Source organism: Triturus cristatus, chromosome 7 (assembly GCF_964204655.1).
Source record: "Triturus cristatus chromosome 7, aTriCri1.1, whole genome shotgun sequence".
NCBI classification, from domain to species: domain Eukaryota; kingdom Metazoa; phylum Chordata; class Amphibia; order Caudata; family Salamandridae; genus Triturus; species Triturus cristatus.
Genome location: NC_140590.1, coordinates 953,671,481 through 953,695,307, shown reverse-complemented (window position 1 = coordinate 953,695,307; position 23,827 = coordinate 953,671,481). Strand labels below are relative to the sequence as shown.

The 23,827-nt window shown below is 44.5% G+C and overlaps 1 protein-coding gene across 7 annotated transcripts in view; it reads left to right on the top strand.

Annotated features, from left to right (window-relative positions):
• The window catches only part of SAR1B (secretion associated Ras related GTPase 1B), a 368,801-nt gene extending 345,294 nt beyond the window's left edge, over window positions 1–23,507 (top strand). For all 7 annotated transcript variants that reach the window (XM_085617978.1, XM_085617982.1, XM_085617979.1 and 4 more), the window contains one exon: window positions 22,827–23,507. In XM_085617978.1, the coding sequence (XP_085474104.1) occupies window positions 22,827–22,943 (117 nt within the window). In that variant the 3' untranslated portion in view covers window positions 22,944–23,507. The remainder of the gene's footprint in view (window positions 1–22,826) is intronic.
• Window positions 23,508–23,827: the final 320 nt, after the last annotated feature.

Sequence of the window (23,827 nt, the reverse complement as noted above, 5' to 3'; positions counted from 1 at the left end):
TAGTTCACTTCAAAATAGCTGAACAGGGTTAATATTCAGATTTAGATGCGGTCCAATCAGTAACAGCATTAGAAATGGACTAGGCCACTTTGCAAACTTTACAACAGTGTAGAAGTGTGCTTATATTATGCATGACTCCTTCAAGCCAGCAGCGCTTTGCATGTCGGGATGTTTAGCTCTTACTTACAATGTTTAAAAAAGCCCCAGAAAGCAGCATTGTAGTTGCTCAAGATGGTGGCACGCAAGAAAATGGACCCACTTGCCAACTCCGTAAAAAGTTTTTTAAAAAAAGGTTTCTAATTTTGTTATCCACACCCTCCTTGCATTTGAGGCTCACTAAAGACAGACAGGCATTTTAGGAGACAAAAATGCTAGTTGCAACATTGTCAGCCCACTGTCTCATCATCATCACTTCTATTGTCACCAGATAAAAGCTTGGAAAATAAAAGCTGTTATTGTAACAGAAATAAAATGGCAGGCATTTTTAACACAGGGTATGAATGTTTTATTTTTTTTGCAGTTTTATATAGCATAAACTCGACCAGAAGGAATTGGAGCGCTTTACAGGAGCACCAGTGACATTACACAAGGGCCCATTCTTTTTAAAATTTTATTTTTTTAGGCAGTTTAAAAACAATTTAAATTAGGAAGCTGCGCAGTCATTGTCGAGTTCACCTTCTAACCCTGTTAAAACAACTTCTCCCACAGAGAGAAGTAAAGGCATCCTAGAGAAAGAAAAGGTTATGTGATTCATTCGTAAATAACAAGCGTACTGAAAGCTGCTTTTATGATTTGCAACATAACAACTGTATAGTGACTTTGAGCTGCCTTGAAAAGCTCTTGGCACATTTTGCCCAGGCGAATTGTGCAGACTGGAAAAACTGGAGATTGTTTATTCATCTAAATTAAACAGAAGCTTTATAATCCCTGCAGTCGATCCGGATCCATTTTTTTCATTCTGTTTTTTACAACACCTTTTATTGTTTACATATTAAACAATGTAAACCCAGATACATACATGACAAAGAAAATGAACATCAAACCCAGCACTGTCACATTATGCATGTCATATACAGCAAGCAGGGCATCTTGCTCTCTTCTCATATGCCGTAGGGCTGCTCCCACCTGGGGACCACAACTTCTATGTTTATTTGACTTATTTGCCTCTTGAATCATGTCTTCTGCTTTGGAGCAATAATTCATGCCTCCTGTCAACTTTCCAAATGTAGGAGATTTTTCACTTCTCCGGTGGCGTGCAATGTCCCTTTTTGGCCACCAACAGCGATTGTGTCACCTTGACCTCCTCCCACAGCCCTCCATTATGCCGAGTACGGCTACTGGGTCCAAGTCAGCTGGGTAGCCAAGCACCATCCCCAATGCCTGGTGTGTCGACTTCTGGTATTAGACGATCACAGAGCATTCCCAAACAGCGTGCAGAAAGGAGCCCCTGGGTGTGGCACAGCGTGAGCAGTTGGGTGTGGCCTTGCCTAAGTGCCAGACTCTCATAGAACGAAAGTAAGTTCTATGGAAGTAATTCAGTTGTCACGCTCCGTCTTCCGGTGTTCCTCGGGGTTGTACTGATGCTGAATGGGGTCCACCTCTCGACCTCCCCAAGTCCGGAATTATAGAATAACAGAGACTGGTGAGGTGGTCGAGCGAGGGAAGGAAAGGGTAGGGACAGCAGGGAAGGAGATCTGTAACGAGAAAACACACAATCAACCTGCGTGGTGGAACACTGTCTCACGAACATGTAATAACTAGTGCAGCGTGGTTCTACCCAGGGACAACCCCCTACCTGTAACGGAAGAGAACAATGCAGTTTTGTCAGGAGAGAGGGTCCAGGGGAAGACACAGGTACAGCCCAAAATTCTACTCAGAGCTCTTCGACCCCCTCGCTTGAACCTTCTTCTGAACAGAATGAAAGGAGAATAAACCATACAGTGGGTACTGTTTTCAGTCACAGTGGTGGGTCCGTTATGCCAGATAATGCAAACAAAACGTATCTAAACTTTGGCGAGAAGTAATTAAACAATATCTCCCGTTAAGGAGTCTTACGGTTTCGTAGTACTGAGGTGCTGGTAGTATGCCCTTGCCTTCGGGTGTGTAGCAGTCGTGGGGAACACTGCCACGGTATTGAGATGCCTACAAACCGCACCACAAGAGGCTTTAGCGCTCCTCTGCACGAGGCTCCGCCAAGGAGTCTCTCCAACAGAGGAGCGAACAAGGAAGGTGCCTTCCAACAGCACCACAAGAGGCTTTAGCGCTCCTCTGCACGAGGCTCCGCCAAGGAGTCTCTCCAACAGAGGAGTGAACAAGGAAGGTGCCTTCAAACAGCATCACAAGAGGCTTTAGCGCTCCTCTGCACGAGGCTCCGCCAAGGAGTCTCTCCAACAGAGGAGCGAACATGGAAGGTGCCTTCCAACAGCACCACAAGAGGCTTTAGCGCTCCTCTGCACGAGGCTCCGCCAAGGAGTCTCTCCAACAGAGGAGCGAACAAGGAAGGTGCCTTCCAACAGCACCACAAGAGGCTTTAGCGCTCCTCTGCACGAGGCTCCGCCAAGGAGTCTCTCCAACAGAGGAGCGAACAAGGAAAGTGCCGGTTCGGATCGAGGGCTGCTCTGCGACTTCTACTCACGTCCAGCGTCAAGAAGCGCTGAAGCCGGTCTTCGGGTCGGAGCGTTTCAACGGCTCGCCAGGACTGGACGCCGAGGAGGAATAACCAGCGTCTGTTTGCGCTTCCGGCTCACAGATAAGGGATTCGGCGCACAGCATATGCGTCACATTCAGACGCGTCGCGCGCTGCGCCTCATGGGAATTGTAGTCTTTTCCAAATCGGGGCAGTCAGTGACTACCGGGTGCTCGGCCTGACATCAGTTGACTCAGTCTAAAGCAGATTAAATGGCCAGGGACCTCAAGGCTATTTTTGCCACCACACAATCAATGTCATCCAGTCCGGCGCCCCCAGTCCGGCCCTAATATTTCCTGTAGTTTTCTAAGGAGGTCAGGTTTGTTAATCATTTATGACTTTGTGTATACTAAATATGCATTTCTTACCTCTCTGTTCCATAGTCAACTTGGACTCTAGGGGGCTGATAATATGGGAATTCCTTCAATTTGTCTTGATATGGTTCAAAGACATGTTGCAACTGCAGGTGTTTAAAGAACTGCGTTTTCTGTAGGTAACAGTCTGCGGAGAGCTGCTCAAATGATTTCATATGATCGAGAACCCACACATCACCTAGCATCAATATGATTATCAAGTCCCAAGTGCGAAAGCAATATTGCCTGGGCGTATGGGTGAGCCCTGTCCCCTGCCACAAGGGAGTTCCTTGTCTCAGGCCTCCTTCCGTTTAATGTGTTTAGAGCTTCATGCCAGCAGAGCAGAGGCATTCGGGTGATGGGTGCAGCCCATGGAGGACGATGGTCCCATGGATGGAGTGCAAGCTTGGTGTTTCCAGGAGATCCAGCTCCAGCCTGAGCGCCGGGTCCCCTCTGTCACAGAAGAGCCAGCCATTCATTGAGACGACCTAAGAGGGGTCTGTACACACTTAATAAAGAAACCCATTCTTTTAGTTGTTTATCACGTTTGGAATGCAGATTCCACCTTAGCAATGTTTCCAGTGCCTTGGTGTGATTCAGCACTCGGAGGAAACGTATCCAGCACCTACATCACAATACTACCCATACAGCAATTAACAGGGAATGCTCCACTGTGGGATTTCAGCCGTGTGCCCTGTTTTATTTGCTTTGCCAAGAAAAGTGCCTGTGATTTAGAGTTTGATTCTGCCCGATCTATTCAGAACCTCTGTTGCTTGATAGAAAATGGACAAAAGTGGTGTACTTTTATAGCGAACGTCTCTGAAGACGTAACTATCGGGCTTCTGGGTGGCAGAGTGAATGCAAGTGGCCTGCTCAGGAATCCAGCCTCCTGGACCACATTTGTTTTAAACAGGACCATATCGAGTACAAGCGAAGTCTTTTAATTCTAAAAGGCTTACCTGTTTCGCTGTAGGCTAGAGGGCAGTCGTTCTCCATGTAGTTTCAAACTTGTCTAGCTGTGCAGTGCCCACTAGTTTTTAATAAAAACATCCTTATGATCTAGTCCTTCCATTAAGTGCATCGCCGAAGATGCCTTTAAACTCGGAGCATTAATGTTAGTTGCTTTTTTTCTGTGTCCCTTCATACAGGTCTGGATATCTGCACCTCAGATATCTGTTTGATTACAAACAATTTCTATTCAAAATCAAAAACTGACAGTGTAGCAGGGATGTTACCAGAGGAGACTACAGGGTTCAGCCATTTCATATGTGCTGCAAACACATGTCACATGGTGTCTGCCTGTGGTATTTTGGGCTAAGCGCAACTCCAAATGCTCCCTTACACACCGAAAAGGCAATCAGGGAGCAGGAGGCCAAACTTTACACAGCAGAACACAAGAAGAAAGGCCATTTTCGTTTGTTACCACCTTCAGGTAAGTCAAAATCAAAGTTGAAGTTAAAGGCCAAAGCTTTCAACAAGAAGCAAATGAAGCACCATAAAAGACACTCCTCAACTACCGGATGTTCCTGTTGATGGGAAAGGTCAGGTAGTGGCCATCCTTGGGATCTGACTCTGGCTTTACCCTTCTCCTCCAAACTCATCCTCATCCTTGAAAACAATTGCCCGGGTTACCCTGGCCACCTTAAGATCCACAGCAGGTTGCAGCCTTCAAAGAGACCATGCTGCCAATGTTCAGTATTATTGTGTGTCCCTCTGGTACACCTTCCAGCCCCATGGCCAGTACTGACTGACCCCGCTCAGCATCTGCCCGATCCCCCATCAGCAGCAGGCCTCGCCTCTTCTTCCTTGCTGAGGGACTCGCCTGCTGTCAGCTCACCAGAGATGACAGAGGGTCTGGCAATACTGCTGTTGAATCGACTGACACCACCACTGGAGTCAGACTCGTCTTCTGAGGGATTCTGCCTGTGTTACACTTTACAACCACAAAGGCGCAGCCCTGTTGTGTAAATGAACCCCTGGCGCCACCACGACTACATCGTCGGAGACTTGCCAGAATTTAACCTTTATTCAGATCGGACTCTGATACAGCTCAGCTGAGGATGATGATACTGAGGTGCATACATTTCTCTCCCCACACTACCCTGATGCTGGCCTTTAGTCACACTTACAAAACTCCTGTGGCCTTCATGTTTTACGTGAGTCCTCTATGGCCTCTCCAGGTGGTCTTCCCACTGAGGAGAGCGTTTCCTTTGCAGTGGTATTTTGCAGAAATGTTGGAACATTATTTGCCATCAGAAGAAACTAACGCCATTTTGCTTACAGTGTTCCTTCAGCATGGCCTCTTTACTTCTGATTTGCTTTAGTCTTTTAACGAGGCACTAAGATTCTATTATGATACTTAGTCTAAGCAATTTTTGGTCCCAGTTGTTAGCCCTCCCCCTACAAGATGACCTAGACGGGCACCTGTGGACTCTCTGTGGAATTTCTGATATAACACCAATTACCTGAGAGTATGATGGTGTAGGCATCGATTTGCAAGGTTAATCCTAACTCATTCCCTTCTATTCACCCAGAAACAGGTTTGAAAGAAGTTGATGCCATTGGCGAAAAGATGTTTTCATCGATCAGATTAACATTGGTTCCCTGATAGCTCACTACTGCCTTACCTTTTGGGATATACCTTGATAGATCCCGCCTGCATTTCCAAATAATCTCCATGCATCCTCTCTGCAAACTGTAAAAGTCAGACTATGTTATCTTCAGCAGAAATACCTGGATATGCTTTACTGGATTTTCCAGGGACGTTTAGGCCTCCTTTAATGGACATGCCTTTTGATAGTGATTGGCTTTTTGGTGATCAGACTGATTCTGCCTTGGAAACGTTTGAGACAAGTGGTATGAGGGTGTCCTTTTTGAGTTAAGCAGTAACAACATGGCAGTTTCACCAGCAGGACTGCAAGTTTCAAATGTACTCAAAGGGCCTTGCCTTTTATCGGCGTCAACCCCCTCAGCCAGTCTAACAGGCCACGCGTTCAGGCCTTCAGAGGTAGAGGCAGGGCGAAGGGGAAACGAGAGCAGCATTAATCGCCTTCCTCCTCCTTGCCCAGTTCCACACAGAAACCTCTTTAGTACATGTTTGGATGAATTTCAGTGCGAGGCCAAATCAGACACTTGTCTCACTTGTGTTCAATAAGTTCAGACCAATTGGTCCTTCACTTCATCCAAGTTGGTTATGCCCTACCCTTTCAGGAGGCTCCTGCCCACATTCAACCTGTCTTTACACCACAGATCATGCGCAACTCCTCTCCATGGTGGTGTTATTGTATATCATCAAGTGCATGTTCAAGTTTGTGCCCAAAGTAGAATGGAAACTTGGATGTTACTCCTACTTCCTCGTCCCCTAAAAGGACGGAAACATGTGGCCCGTACTGGTCCTCAGACTTTTGAACTTGGTCTCCCGAATGAGATATTCATAATTTTGACCCTTGCCCAATTCTTGTCAGCCTTCGACCCCCAGGACTGGATTATATCTTTGGACTTGTACTATGCACTTTTCTTGTAGTCTTACAGTTCTACTGTAAATGCCTGCATTTTGTGGTGAGTTTCACTTACTTTCAGTTTTTCTGTGCTTCCTTTTGGCCTTAATTTGATCCATCAGGTCTTTACAAAGGTTATGTTAGTGGGTGCGGCCCATCTTCGCAGGACAGGCATACACATATTCCTGCACCTCAATGACTGGCTTTGGAAGACAAGTTTACCTCGGAGCACCTACAGAACAAGATGTCCCTACTGCTCCAGTGGGGGTTCTCCATCAATAAGCCTGAATTTTAGCTCCAGCCCATGCATAGATTGTCCTTCTTGAAGCTATCTGACAGTCATTTTGAAGACTCCTCCATCCTTGTAACAAGTCTGGGTTGTTTCGGTTATGATCCCAAAGTTTCAGACAAAAGCTGTTCTCGTAGCGGTTTTGAGGATGCTAGGCATTCTGCTAGTGCCCTTTACTTAGTGGCACATGTGTGTACTTCAGTGAGACTTGGAACTGCAGCGGGTCCAACATTAAGGGTGTTTTTCAGACAAGATCTGTACTTCTGAGGGGGCCTCTCTGGACCAACACTGGTAAATGACAGGCGCCAATCTGATGTTTAGTTCTGCGATGGGTTTTGAATAGGCAGGAAGAATGACGCTTAAGCTGGTTAACAGTGGAGTGTGAGAAAAAAAAATGAATGGTTACGGTGCTGCCAGGTCAGAGGAAAACCCGGATAACCCCTGCAATTATGTGGGTGCGGACCCACACAGAAAATTTAGACAAAGTCCTGGGCACACGTTCAAGGCCAATCTGATGTTTGGCAGACTATTTAGCCTTTACCTTACCAGTGGCCAGTGTAGCAACAGATGTGTCATTCCTCTACTTGGAAGGTCACTTCAATGAAATGGAAATATGGGATTTTGGGGTCCCCATCAGAGCAACGCTTTCCCATAAATTTGTTGGAGCTGCGTGTCATACGCTTTGCCCTGAAGGCATTTCTAGCATCGATCATAGACAAGTTGATTCAGGTGCCGTGACACTTTAACAGGCAGGGCGGCATGGGATCACCCGCTCTCTCTCTGGTTGCATTAGCTAGCATTTAGCAACATTTTGGTTCAGTAAGCCATTCAGCGGGACCCCTCAACATCAAGTTAGGTGTGATCTTGAAAACCACAAATGTGTACACCCGGAGGTTAAGCAAGAGATCTTCTCCCAATGGGGCCCATCGTTGGCAGACCTTTATACCTTCCTCCGAAAACATTTATTTTCATACCTTTTGTGCCCTTCAGTTTATTCATCAGGAATTCTAGGAGCCATATTTTGCTTTTGGTGGAGCTTACGTCTTCTATACATGCTTCCATCCTGAACATTCTAAAATAGGTGATGTGTGACCAAGAGCAGGTTATGCTGATGGCCCTGGATTGGGCTTTGAAGGGCTGGTACTTCCATGTGCTTTCCCTGAGCATTTGCCTTCCACTTTGGCTTCCTTTCTGGGGTGGACCTTATATCTCAGCAACAAGGCAGGGTGTTTCATCTGAACCTGTACAGTTTAAACATTTGTGCAACATTGAGTGGTACCAGCTGAGAGAATCACATTGATGATGAGCTTTGTGTTGGCTTCCCCAGTGCGAAGGGAAAGGCAGGTAAGGAGAGATCATTAGCACACTGAATTTTCCTTTGCATTACGTTGTGTGGTTGCCCTGGCCATAAAGATCCTCCAACAGGCCTCAGGGCTCCTTCCACCAGAGTGTGGGCTGAAAGTGGAGCCCTTGGTCGGGGTGCTCTCAGGTACGCAGGGAGGACCATACTGCCTTTTTGGTCATCTAGGATTTCCTTGTGTAAGTCCAGTCCTCATACCCACCTCCTTTGCAGGCGATGCCTTTGTTATTGATCAAAGATAAGGAATCTGTGGATCGGAGTATCCATCAGATGAAAAATTTAGATTCGCTCACAAACTTCTCTCATCAGTTTTGTCAATCATGTTTCTGCATCTCAGAACATGTAAAAAAAGGAGGAAAATGTACTTCAACAAAGCTTGCACCCCTATGACACCCTTATGTGGCTCAGTGTTGTCATGTCGGAGGAGGAATAAAGGCAGATTGTGCCACTTACCAGTCCATAGGAGCTATTGAAACATTCTGCATCTGGTCTGATCCATTTGAGAGGACTCACAAGCATATGTGGGGAGATAGAGTATCTACCAGAAAGAGCATTATCGAAGGTAAGTGACTTATTCATCGGGAAGGAACTATTAGCGTAATAGGAATAAGATAAGTATTTAATGGAATTAAAAGGTAGATTAACTTCTATGTTGACTGCCAAGCAAAGAAATGATCACAGAAAACTTGCTTTTTGTCTGCCTTGTTATGATACAGAAGCAAGAGGCATGCAGAAGGTGACTCTAAGGGCCCTCAGAATATGCAGAAAAAAGTCATGTCACCTACATGTCAATTATCAATCGAAAAAACATTGCAACAAGTCTAAACGTTTTATAAAGTCACAACTATTGTTGACTAATTGGAATAGTTTGCAGCAAACAATGATAAAATAAAATAGAATTGCAAATATGCTTCTTTTTTGTTCGGAGATCTACAGCTGATTAGACTTGTCATGAGGCTCTATGGGAGTTGAATTAAGATTGTAGATGTTCAACTTCGTTTTAACGGTGCCAATACATAGATATCAATATCTAGTAAGATGAACATGTTACGCTTCTGCTATAATGGACATCACGAATAGTAATTATCCCTGGTTGTAGTTTAAATACTGGCACAACCCCTTCCAATGAGAGAGAGATGCCACCTTAATTCCAAGCCATAAAGAATGCTCAAGGTAAGTCTTGATCCACAATCGTTTGTTGACCTTGTTAAGCCTACGGGCCGAAATTTAACCACACTAGCACCCAAAATGCTGCTACACTGGATATTTCATAATATGTTTGCACAGAATGGCAACAGAAAAGAAGGTTCAGCAATACACATTGTAGTGGCATGAACCTTCATAGCAAAGCAGCTTACAGAAGAGGTGTCCTTCCGCTGCAATGTTCTTTCATTGACTTCACTCACTGGCGTTTGAGGTTTTTTTTTTTAATATACTTTATTGATTTTACATTGAAAAGTAAACCAGGAGACATTAGCTGGTAATTGTACATGTCATCATATAAAATCCCACAAGAAACATGATTGCAAGCAAATAGAGAAGTATTGCCCCAAGTATGTAACAAATCAGCAGTTGTCATAGAACAAGATAAGGTAGCCCCATCACTACACTGCTTTTCAGATGTTGTTCAATATGATCACATCTCAATTGACCATGCAGTGTTATATATCTGACCAGAGAAACAATTCCAGGGAACCGTGTCTCTCCCATTGATAAAAACTAAACTAATCTCTATACCCACCCCCCCCCTTCAGACTCAGCCTGATTCCTACACATCCTATTGACCCACACCAGTACAGTATAATTATGTAAATCCACTGCTTCACATAGGAGCATTAATTACCTTTGTACAATAAAGACGTACTTCAGCCCAGACTGTTCCAGCATTCTGTCAGAAGGTTCGAGGGGATGTATAAGGAAACAATCAGTACGGTGGCACATCAACAGCAATAAACTCTTCCAATAACATATTCCAGTCCATAGAAATGGGTTTTTTGCGCAATCCCCTGTGTTCTTTTCTCTTCAGCTCAGCACCCTCTGCTTTGCCCCATCTAATCATTTCACTGTGCCATTCCTGTAGTGATGGCGGTTTAGCAGTCTTCCACCTCATGGAAGTAGCTAGTATTAAGGCAAGATTAGCAAATTTGTTAACAGGGTTTCCCTTCTTCCCTTTTGGGCCCAACCCCAGTAGACAGTACTCCAGCAAGTCATTATTTCGCACCGGGGCGATATCCTTCATTATATTACATTCGGGCGCCCAATAGTGCTTTAATCGTGGGCAGCTCCACAGCATATGTATTAGTTCTGCATCCGATGCATGACAGCGTGGGCAACTAACCACTGCGTCTGGAAACATGGAACTTATTCTGCGTGCAGTCAAGTAGGCCCTATGTAGGAGCATGAGTTTTATAAACTTAAATTTCGGGTTTCTGGATACCTTCTTAGGCTTTCCAATATAGTGACCCATTCTTTGTCAGTGAGCGCGCAACCCACGTCTATATCCCACCTGCTACGGAGGGGTTGGAGCAACACTGCTGTTATCGTGCGGATCCCTCTGTAGAGACACTTCGTCAAATGGCGTCCATTTCCCATCAAATATTGCATAGTGAGTAGCGCGTGTGTCGCTGGTTCTATCCCCTCCAGAGCCCAATTGGTGCATATGTATCTACTCACTGGCGTATGATAATCAAAATAATTGATTGAGGGGATCCTCTTACTTTGATACTCATCACCGGCGAAATGTTTGGCAACGGCTGCGCTGGGAAGCATACATTGCTTGCGGGATCTGTGACAGGCAAGATTCCACTCAATATACATTAGACAGGGATGTGCATTGCCACCATGGCATCTTATTGATTTGGAAGATTTCTCACATGCTGCATGTCTTCAATATGTTGCTTCGGAGCCCTGAGTGTCTTGTCTTCAGAGCTCAGACCCAACTGTTGAATAGTGTTAGTTTGATATACAGGATCTCAATAGCAATCCTTTTTTGTGAGAAATTCACAGAGGGTCCTCAGTAGGAGTGCTTTATTTATTGGTAATTGCGTGAGAGTTAAGTTCAAAGGGCTCAGTTATCAATAGTTCTCTGAAGTGCTTGTAGTTTGATTATGCTTTTAGGCTTCGGTTCAAAGCGCCCCTTATTTTAAAACTCCCAAGGATCTGTCTCTACAGAGTAGCCCGAATGTGCCGGAACCTTTGCAAATATTAACACTATAAACCACCTCTAAAAGGGTTACTGTGGCTCCCTGTGGATGCAAGGATCAATTTCAAAGTACATTGAAGAATTATGGAAACCACTTTCCTCCCAACTCCAGGAAATGTAAGGATGTTGTTTTCTCTTTCACATTATAAACAAGCATTGGCATAGCCAATAGGTCTCGCCTTTGGGACCTTATAAGTGTTTAGCTATGCAGCAGTTGCATAACTAAATACTTATAAGGTCCCAAAAGCGAGACCTATTGGCTATGGAAAGCGGCCATGCAGCCGCGAAAGTGAAAGTGATTGCGATCACGATCAAACATCAAAGCGGTCGCGAAAGTGAAAGTAATCGCAGTAAAGCGCGGCGCGCGCGCCCGTGCCCATGCACTGTAGCTGTAGGCTAGCCTGGTAGCACTTTTTGGAGCCCTCTCAATAAGTCTCGCCAGACCAGCGCATGCGCTGGGTCAGGCGAGACCTAAAAAGGGACTCCTGGTTTAGGAGACGTAGTTTAATTTCAGATTCCAGTGTGGGACACAGCCTAAAAAACGTTTTTGTGCGATGTGTTCCACTTAGACGTGCAATAAGCTTTGTTGATCGTGCCATACATAGGACCAAGTGCTTCCTTGAATCATTTTTACAAAAATGCATTGTCAGTCAGTGCAAGGGCATTATAAAGCCTGGTTCTCTTGGAAAAAATGGACATCTTGTCAATTACTTCTTATTGGTTTATTTTGGAATCTTTCATATAATAAATGGCTGGAACTGATGCATACAGAATAAACAAGAATTGCATAAAAATGAAAAGCAGAAGCCAAGCATTGTCTGAGAGCACACCTGGCCCAGGCAGCTGAAAGGAAATCTCCTTCCCCTACTCTTTATTTTATGAGAGCTCAGGTCAGTGAAAAGAAATCTCTGCCCCCCACTCTCTAGTCAATGCAGGTCCTACTCCTCAATGCTCCGTGGTACCGACGGACAGAGCGGGGCCACTTTTATCTGAGCAGGATGCCAGGTGAGGTGAGGCGGTCTCACGTACTATAGATAGGATTAAAATAAAGACGCTCCCCTAACAAATCGTAAGGAGAGGTTTGAAATTTGCAATAATCTAATTGGTTTGCACTGGGGTTAAATTTAGTTTAAATTTGATTTCACACTATCATACAGCAGTAGCAAGGGTTCTGTTTGGTCCTGGCGAAAGCCGGATTAATAGTCCCCATCGGCTGAAACATGTTGACCTAATTTTTGGACTTATGCAGTTATTTTGTCAAAACTGCGTCAACACTGTTTTTAACTGTTGCCACATGGATAGACATTAATAAATAGTTTTTCTTTCCATTGGGCATTTTTAACATCACTTTCTTCAAAAATGTATTGTTTTTTTGCACTGCTTTTGTCACCATTATGTATGTTTGTCAGCCACACTATCACTTGATAGACACCTCATCTCAAGATGTATAGAGAGGTGCCCGTACTGTTTGCAGCCTTGTTCTTTCTGATGGCTCAGACAGGGCTATCGGATCCCAAATGATGTGGGCTGCTATTTTGGTGGCTGATGGGATTCACGTTTCATGTGTAGACAATTTACATGTTTGAATTGCTTGATCTTTTTTGATTTGACCCTAGATTTCTGTGCTGTGGTATAAGTGGGTGCACTTGCCAAGTCGACATTGCAGTCACAGACTGCACACGGGCTCTGCAATGGCAGGCCTGATACACACTTTACAAGCTGCTTCTGTGGGTGGCACAACCAGTGCTGCAAGCCCACTAGCAGCATTTGATTACAGGCCCTGTGTACACATGGTGCACTGTACTAGGGTCTGACACGTAAATCAAATAAGCCAATCATGGAGTCACTAATCCATTACAACAATTGACAATAAGGAGCACTTGCACTGTGGCACTGAATAGCAGTGACACAGTGCCCAAAGCATCTAAACCAGCAAACATATCAAAAATACAGGAGGCAACAGCAAAAAATGGAAGGGAGACTCACGCCAATGGTGCCAGGTCTAACAAAGGGGTTTTAGGTAAACAAATCCTTGCAACAGAGAAAAAAACATGTTTCTAATTGTTTAACCCGTTGTATGCTCATGACGAGCCCAGCTCGTCATGAGGCACAGTGGAGCTGTGCTCATGACGAGTTGGGCTCGTCATAACCGTCATGCCACTCCCACACGTAATTGATTCCCCGCCTGTGCGGAAGAATCAATTAGTGGGCGGAGTCGTGACGAGCTGGGCTCGTCACGAGCACAGCACCGCCGCCGCCCCCCACCGCGCTTCGGGGGAATTACCCCCGCAGCGAAGGGGTTAATGTATTGCAGCAATTTTTGTCTTTGTCAGATAGTTCAGCTTAATGCCAGGCATTCTCATTGACTGGTTGTGAATATTGAAGCTGACTAGCCTGCGTCTTGATTCTGAAATGAATAATTTAACACAGGGGTGAGTTTGCAGGTGGGTAGAACGAGACGCCGGAGAGATGAGGTCTAGATGGACAAAGGAGATGTTTCTTTTCTTCTGGTCTCCACTTTGGTTAAAGTGTTAGAAGGAGTGTGAGCAAGGTCCAGGGTCCTCTGAAGGAGCAGAGCAGGCACAGTGTATGTCAGAACAGACTCAGATTTATTGTCAGATTGTTGCTGTTTTTTGGCTTGAGCTTTGCATGTTGATACCTTCAATACTCTATGTAATCAATTCAGTGCTTTAAATGGAAATACAGAAGCTCAGGTACTCACTATCTCAGATTGCTTGTTTGTTACTGAGAAGAGCCGGTATTCTCCCACCAACGGTATTCCTCCCTTGCTCACCAGTTGTAGTACTCAAATTACTTTCATATTTCACCATACTAATTACTTAAAATGTACTTGCATGTTTCACTATACTAATTCAACACTAATCCTCTATGGGTCCCGGAGTGGCGTGCTACTCACTGAAAAAAGCGATTCAACGCCTCGTCAGGGGTAGTAAGCGCTATACAAATGTTACAATACAATACAATACTCTTTCTTTCAAATTAAAAAGTACATCTATGTAGCACCAATTGCCTAACTTATCTGTTCTTTCAGATATTTGTTTTATGATGTATGCTTATAATACTGAGCTCACCTTTCAGTTGAACAGCTCACATGATCAGACTTGTACCTCATTCGAACAATGGATGACAGACACTTGGGTACATAATAATGTGCAAATTAAATTCAGATAAGACGTAGGTCCTTGATTATTGGCCAAATTAGCATAGTCTGTTTTGATACTGAATGTTTCATGAGTCTGGGTCCTCCACCGTCACTATGAATGTGGCAAATAGTCTTGGATTCTGTCTGGATAACAAGCTATCTTTGTCTTATCAGATCATTACGTTATTAGGCCAGATTTAGAATTTGGTGGACAGGGTACTCCGTCGCAAAAGCTACACAGTACACTCTGGCCAAACTCTTGGTCCACCTACCACATTCAAAGACGGATGGACTATAAGCTTTCCTTGGATGGATCGCCCATTGGTTCTGTCAATGGATAGCTTTCTCCAATGACCCAATAGAGTAGGGGCCATCGGAGAAAGGGCATTACACTATCCGCCACATTTAGGGTGAATGGTGTAATGTCCTTATTTTGTGTCTGTTACTGACAGATAACACCTGGTGGTGAGGGACAGAAAAGAACAAATAAATATCCTCACACATCCAGAGTGTGGAGGTCATTCGTTTTTTGTTTATTTTTTAGAAACAAACTCCTGGTGAAAGCCTGTCAAAGCTGACAGTGGTTGTCCACCAAATATTTTGTGTCTTTACGAGAACAACGGTTATGGTGGTTCCTTTCAAGGTACACAGATGACCGCTTTGCCGGCAGTCATCTCTAAATTTGGCAAGGAGTAGTACCAAATTTGAGTGGCAGAAACAGAGCCTCTAGCCTGTCCCATTCGGCAGTTACATGGACATAGAGGGATCGCTTTTTCAATGTGTATTGTATATTGTATCCTTTATACGCTAATGACATTATACTATACCTCTGCAACACCTGCGTAACCTCACCTCCGTTATACAAGAATTTACCCTGTTTCGAATACTTTCAGGAATTGTGATAAACTGGAATAAGTTCGCCATATTTCCACTGACACCGGCAACAAAGGAACAGTAGCTTGACTACCCTATTCTCTGGTGCTGTGCATGGCTCAGATACCCTGGCATTTGGGAGAGCCAAAACAGGAAGACCATAATCACTGAAAACTACTGCACTACCATAGCAAACATAGGGAGCAGGTGGCGAAGTGGATCAGATTCCCCCTGTCCTTGCATGGTAGAATTGCCCTGATGAAGATGATCATCCTGCTAAAGCTTCTGTACTTATTCAATAACATACTGATCCCCTTGAATAAGCAAGTTTTAACACCCTAAAGTCCCTCATGATTAAACTTATATGGGCCTCTAAACAGCCTCGGGTCAATTGGGAGACTCACTTTACCAAACGAGCAGGGAGGGCTAGCAAAGTCAGACTTTGAGCTATATTATCACTATGTGCAGGCCCAATATGCTTATTATTGGTTGCACCCTCCACACTATATGGTATATCTCACCTTTAAGCATAACGTAGCCTTCGCCATCCCGCTCTCCCCACTCACAGGGAAGGTGCCAAAACGTAAGCCCTCTGAATTCCCAACAGTGGCTCACACGCAGATGGCATGGGTGGGCCTGCCTAGGCGTTATGGGGGTTCTATTTTATATTCACCACATCAGGCCCTTACACACGTTCCCCTATTGTTAAGCACCCATGGCTTGAACATACTGGCCAGACTGGGGGGGGGGTGATGAAGTCCATGGGAGACTTATTCCCAGATGGAGAATGTCTGCCTACCTCTGCTGTGGCGGAACGGGAAGGGTCCTCAGCCCTAGACATATTTCTATATTTATGGATTCACTCACTAAGCAAAGAACACTACCACACCCTCCCGCAGGCACCCCCTGAATGCCAGGCATTGACCACCTTGCTGACAGAGGAGTCTAGTAAGCATATGGCCACTAGATTGTATTTGACAATGCTGGCTACGGCCCCACTGGTAACACTGGGCGCTAGGGACGTCTGAGAGGAGAAACGGTGACCCCCCAAGAAGTGGGCTTACTGCTGCACACACACTGGGGCTTTTGCCCTCAATGGCCGGTTTCGGTTTACTTTAAATTCTTGCACTGGATGTACCCTATTCCACTTAAATTATACGCCTGGGGCCTACAATTGGATTCCAGATGTGCCTGCTGTGGTGCAGCCGAGGCCGACTTTATCCATTGTGCCCATTTCCAACTATTGGATCCAGATATTCTGGGCCCTCTCTGCAATAATTAGCCTGAGAGTGTTGCCCTCGCCCAAACTGGCCTTAATAGGATGCATACTAAATATACCGCGGGAGTTGCACCGATATGCATCGATCGCACTTCTGATGGCAAAGAGGCGGGTGGCCTGCCATTGGTGGAGGGTACACTTACTTGCCTGCTGGTTTCACGACTTATCATTCAATCAGGAAAAATCGGACACCCTCTGTCTTCTACTGCCTCCTAAGAGCAGACCTTGAGACATATAGGACCCCCTGTGTGAATATCTGCTTACACAGAGCGTCCCTTAACCGGTCGGATGCCTCGATCAACAGCAGGATTGGTACTATTTCATCATAACTGCTGCACCACCGACTGGGAAGGAGCTGGATCTCTGGCTGGAATTGCCATACCGTGGATGTTGTTAATGGGTGCATACCTGCTGTATCATGGGGGTGAGAGGTCCTCCCCGATGTAGCCCACTCAGATTGAAGACACCACTACCTAGCTAGCCTGATTGCCTGCCTGTGCCCTGTCTAGACTAGATTCTACATTATAGTGCAACGCATTCTCCTGGACAATGTCTAAGGCATTGATTTTTTTTGTTGCTTTTTCTTTTGTAATCAATAAATAAATAAGTGTAAAAAATATTGGGTGGCAGAAGTAATGTCCGAGGTAATGTCCTCCCCACACTGACGGAGAGAGTACCGTCCGCTAAACTCTAAATCATGCCCAGTGACTCCTTTTCTATGGCTTACAATGTTTTAAAAAAGTATTTCCATTCTTACTCTAGAAAGGTTGTAAACTTGTTTCTCAAGCTTTAATAAATCCAGGATTGATCACTTGTAATAGCCTCTATTTTGGTGCGCCCAAGTTTTTATTTGCTAAGTTTCATAAATTTACAAAACCTGGCCATTAGTTTGATCGTTGGGACGTCATACAGCTCTGCATTGGCTTTCCATAAAAAAGAGAACTCTTTTTAAATCTTATAGTATGGTGCACCATGCAGTTAATGAGGTAGGCCCTCTGTATTTACAAGAGAAATGTCAGAAATATTTTCCTAAGAGGCTCCTTGTTCAGCTCAGGATAATACCCTGATACTGCTTCATTTCAGCTTCTCTGCCGTCAAATGTTGGAATGGCCTCCCCGTGATCTATTGACCGTCATTAATCTCGTAGGAAATGGTTAAAGCCTTTCATTTTTTAGATAATTTTGCTTTTATGTGTGGCTGTTAACCTCAGTTCGAGCTAGCGCCAGGATGCCCTCTTTGCCACAGTTTGCGGTTTAAAAGTTCAATTACTATAACAGAATCGGTACTCTGTGCCTGGGAGCGCACAAATACAGCACTGAACCAAATGGTTGCGTGGTGAAGTAGCTTCACTTTATTATTTTCTGCACTTGTCCTCTCTACCTCTGACATTTCGCATGTCAACCACAATAAACCAAGCGTGATACGCTATGACGGAGGTAGAGTTTCCGCTTTGCAGTTCCCTTCCACCATCCCCAGTGAAGATAGTCCCCTGTTCTTATGAGTTGCCACCAGACTTACCCTGTGCCATTTTCTTTGCTTAAAGTGGTGGTTGGCCACCTTGATTGGTTCATTGTTCCAGCTAAGTAGGGAGAGTTAGACTGGGTAGGACCATATTTTTGACCTGTGTAGACATAACTAAAGAAAACGTCAAATGAGGTGCAGTGGTCCATTTAGTACTTAAAACTTTGTAAAGTAATGCCCTGTGTTGGTGACTTGTGCCCTTTATTATAGTTTGTAGGAAACTTAAAACCCTCCAACCTCTGGAAAACACTGTATGTGGAGTAAAATATATTTAGTGAGTTTTCCTCCACAATCGCATCCATAAAGAGGGGGACATTCAGCTGATGAATGTAGTCTGTATGTTGAGAATTTCCTCCTGAAATTGGAGGACTTTCAGTTTCCTCCTGCCTCTAAACGAGGCCCTCAGTAAGTTATGATATGAGGTGTAAAATGTACCTGCGGTCTGCTAGTCGTAGTTTCCTGGTTCACCAGCCCAGCGCACCTCCTTACCCTCATGACACTAAGACCTCACGTGCTTTATCATTGATGGGCTCGATCACTATCATATCTCGGGTAGGCTGCTGCTACAGCTTCCATAGCCCAGCATTATTCTGCAACTATGTGCTGTGGGATCGAAAGACATCTGGTGGTGCCTTCTCCTGCCATTATGAACAAAGTGTCTAAGAAAATCAGTCGAAGTCTGAAAGGGTGTATTGATAAAAGAAAAATAATTATTTGTTGAATGACATATTCGCTCGACCGCAGGTCCTCGCAGACTGTATCAGAGCAAACGGTGCAAGCAAAGGCAAAGCGCACATTTATAGCACTTTACATACAGGCTTCCGCATAGGATCATATGAGGTTGTGAGTACCCAGGTACCGAAGTCTGAGAACATGAGATAGGAAGAAGACAAACTTCAGCTGCAACAAGAAGCTAAAATGTTTCGGCTGAGGAAGCTAATCGAGACTTTCTCGTCTCTGAAGCAAAGATATGAAAGAGAGGCTTAAAACGCCAGAGACGGGCACTATGTGTTTTTAGGCATCAACAAGAAAACGGGGCTGCAGCCGTTGCAGTTACGCTAAAGCAATTACTGACACAATTTACAATTATTCCCTCTTGCACTACTTATTAGCGCAAATTATGAAAGATCTCTGATCATTAAATGATTGATATTTGTAGACATTAATCAACTGTTTTTTTACATTAATTACAATTTAAACCCCACTGCCCCTTTTTTTTAAAAAAACCAAAGAGGTAGATTGTTGACAAGAGATTTTAGATTTCATGGGTAGAGAACAGGAACCAAGAAAAGAAAAGAAAACTTGTGTGAGGTTATTTATTGTAACCACCTAGTTAAACTGTGTGATCTTTGACAAATATGCATGGGTTACTGGCCATTCCACAGCTATGTAATATATATTTAGCTTTGAATGCAACTCAAATGCTCTACAGTACTCCAAATCATCTGTATTTCCTAAAGCTCGGTTCACCATCTTTTGGAGTAGTTGTTTCTTATTTCTGCCGTAGGGATACATATTCATAAATTTCCAGAAGTAAAATGCTCACAGTTGTGGAAAAGAGATTTGTGACTTGGGCCTATCTGACCCTATGTAGACCTGGGTGGAGGGAACGCCTTCGCCCATTGGTTTCCCACTACGACTGAGGGCAGTAATTGCTTTGATCATAAGGCATTGCACTGTGGTGGGAGAATGGTGGAGCAGTGACAAGCACTACCATGCTGATGTCCCTGCAGGGCAGCTTGGCAGAACTCAGCTTCCCAGAATCCCCCACCTGGCAAGACAAGCCTGGGGATTCACCAGGGCCCATTTGTCCCCAACCCAAAACACCCTGGTGATTGCAGGATTACCTTGAATGAAAACACTCCCACCATCTAAAGGGAATGCTGGTATTTCCTGTGCTTTGGCCTGCTGCCTCCAGCCAAACAGTAGAAAAATCTTGCTGCAAATGCATCCACCCGTTTCTCATGTGGTCAGGATTTGGTGGGCTGCTGGTGGTAGGGTGACCAACTGGCATTGGTGCAAATTCAGGACGGTGAGTGTAAAAATTCAGGACAAAGGGTCAAAATTTAGGACACAAATTCAGGACAGGAGGTCAAAATTCAGGACAAATCTTCAGGACAATAGGTAAGTTTTACAGACACATCAGAGGAGGTCGCGCAATAGTATATAAGTAAGCCCAGCCATATCCAAACATATTCAACCATTTGCAAACCTATCCATCATGTATCCTTCCATCTATCATTTCACTCATCCATCCCTTCATCCATTCTTTCACTCATCAATCCATTATCCATCCATCCACCCTATCACCCTATCCATCGGTACACTCATCCATCCACTCTTCTACCCATCCATCCATTCAATCACCCATCCAGCCATTTACCCTTTCACCCATCCAGCCATCCTTTCACTTACTCATCCATCCACCCAGTCACTCATCCTTCCACCCATCCACCCTTTCAGTCATCCATCCATCCTCCTTTTCTCTCTCTATCGACCCTTTCACTTAGCCATCCTTCCTTCCATCTACTCATCCACTCATGAATCCATCCATTGACCCTATCACTCATCCATCCTTTCTCATCCATCTATCCTTTCACTCCTTCACTCATCTATTCATCCTTTTGTCCATCTACCCTCCACCCATACATTCAGCTATTTACCTTTTCTACCCTTTCACTCACTCATCCATCCTTACACCCACCCTTTCACTCATCCGTCCATCCATTCACCCTTGCACTTATCAATTCATTAATCCGTCAATCATTTCACTCATCCATCCACCCACTCACTCATCATCCACCTTTTCACTCATCCATCCACCCTTTTACCCATCCAGCTACCCTTCCACCCATACATTCAGCTATTTACCTTTTCTCTCATCCATCCTTCCACTCACTCATCAATCCATCCATCCTCTCTCATTATCCATCTATTCAATCTTTCATTCGTCCATTCCCCCTTTCACTAATTCATCCAGCCATCCCTTCACTTACTCACTCGCCCAACTTTTCATATTAATTTTGAGCTGAGCCTTTTTGAGAAGAGGCCCATCAAGAACTTCACCCTCGCTGAAGGAGCCATTCCAGGACTGGGACAGAAGCCACCCAGGGCGGAGACGGGATCCACCACAGGGGGGACAAGAGCCATCACAGGCGGGGGGGGGGGACAGGGGTCATCACGGGGGGGAAGGGGGGTAGGAGCCATCACAGGAGGGGGAACAGGATCTACCAGGGTGGGCACAGGGGTGGGCATGCAGTATTCTAGTATCATCTTGGTCTCTTCCAGGGTGGGGTAGGGATCCTCACCCCCTCCTGGACAGGACAACGAGGATACAGGCTCTCTTTCCAAAATGTTAGCTTTGCCACCCCCCACTGTAATGTACAGTACTTAAAGGAGATACTCCAAGAGAACTGATTCAACTGATTGTCCTCCATACTTTGTTAATCAGTGTGGGTGCGATTGCGCCATTTCTTTTTTATTTATTTATTACATTATAGATTGCATGTTTGAAGAACCGAGGTTTGCTTACAATTTAGTGACAGTAATTAAGCTCTGTGAAGAGAACCACGTGCTGCCTCGGTGTAATCAGGGCCCGGTTCTAGGATGTTTGGGGCCCTGGGCAGAAAGGGAATGTGTGAGGCCCCTCTAAATTGCAGACATGACACATTCAGGACTGTTTGCATCTGAATAGATGCCCCTGCTCCTGAAGCTGCAGCCCCTCCCTCTCAGTCACCTTCAAGCACCTCTTAACAGCTCATCAAGGGCTGAAGGTGTCAGGGTGGCCATCCCGCTGTGTCTCTCCAATGCTGCTGAGTATCTAAGCTCTGGTACTGCATCGGAGTCAAGAAGGGAGGTGGGTGGAAGCTGTGCCAGCTTAGGGTGTTGCGACCAGTGCCTGGTTAAAATTACGGACAAATGGCATCCGTTAAAGAATCCTTCACGGTACAACGGACAGACGGCCGAAATTACGGACTGTCCGTGAAATTTATGGACGGTTGGTCACCCTAGCTGGTGGTTTCAAAGACAGGGGTACTGCCTTCCAGCCGCGGCCCGTGGAGGGAGTTCCGTGGGGCGGAAAGGCGGGGCGGGGGGTACTAAAAACCAGAATATGGATAATTGGAGGTAAGTAAACAATTAAATAAATAAAACGAATTTCGTAGCGCGCTGCATCGCATTTTGCGATGCAGGTCGCGCAATGAAATTCGTTTTACTTACCTCCAATTATCCATATTTCGGTTTTTAGTACCCCCCACCCTGCCCCTCCCCCGCCCCGCCTTTCCACCCCACGGAACTCCCTCCACGGGCCGCGGCTGCTGCCTTCTAATTGGCAGCATCCTTGCCACGGTCTTTCAATTGGCAGCTAGGTTGAGGCACCCAGGCGGATGAAGGCTGCAGCCTCCCTATATCAAGGTTACAACATCTTATTGCAAAATAAAGATAACTCTAATGTATGCTCTTTTAATAAAATCGCCGATGCTCCAAATACTAGAGCTGGAGAATACAGATAAAGAAAATGTTGTCCTATTATTGTGTGTAATTTTATATGATTTTGGGGTAAGCTTCCTTTTTACGAATGTTCTCATTTTGTCTCCACCTCCAGGGGAAGGTTGCATCCAAAGACCTCAGCTCCAGACCCTTGGAAGTTTTCATGTGCAGTGTACTAAAGAGACAGGGCTATGGGGAAGGTTTCCGCTGGCTGTCGCAATACATCGACTGATGCCAAAACGTTTTGCTTAATTTTTCATATCTTTGGACATGATGTCTGGTCGTTCAGAATACTTAACTTGAATTCAGGAAGCTATTAATGGTTACACATATGTTTTTTCAGAACAGTAATAATGAACTATAAAATTTTAAGTGTGACTGTTGAAAACTGATTTTGAGTTTATATGTTTATAGTATGTCTGTTTTCTCATTTATCTAGTCACATAATTTATATATTTTTTTGAGATATATAACTTGCCTGTCAAATCTGCCACTGATAATGTGTGAGAGTACCTTTCCATTACAAGACGAATAAATGCACTTTTAAGATAAGGAAAACTACCACATACTTGCAAATGCTGTTTCGAGATTGTGTTAAAGTTTTGAAATGTATATTTTTGTGTACTGTTTGAAAAGTTTAAAGCGTATGTGCGCGCATACATGTGCGAGCACAAACACGCACACATATCACATGTACAACAAATGATGGGTTAATTGATAACTAATTCTTAGTTTTCTGTTTTGAAGATTTTTCATGCAATATAGTGCAATAAATCAACCATATTTTACTCATAAATGAGAGCAGATCCAATTCAATATGTTTTACTTTTAACTACGCCGATCTAAAATAAGCAATTGTTTTGATGTATTCTAAGAGAATAACAATGTTTAACTTTTATAACAGCACAAACAGCTGTTCTTTCTTTGCGACTATCTTGTTCCAATTTGTTTATTTCTAATAATCTTAAACAGCTTTAAATTCAGACATCTAAATGTATCAGCTTATCTTTAAGCCAAAACTTTCTCCTACAATGTAAACACATTATCCTGTTCCCTGAAGGTATTTCACTAGTCTTCGATCAAAACATCACTTTTTGTGGTTTGAGGTGGAAATAG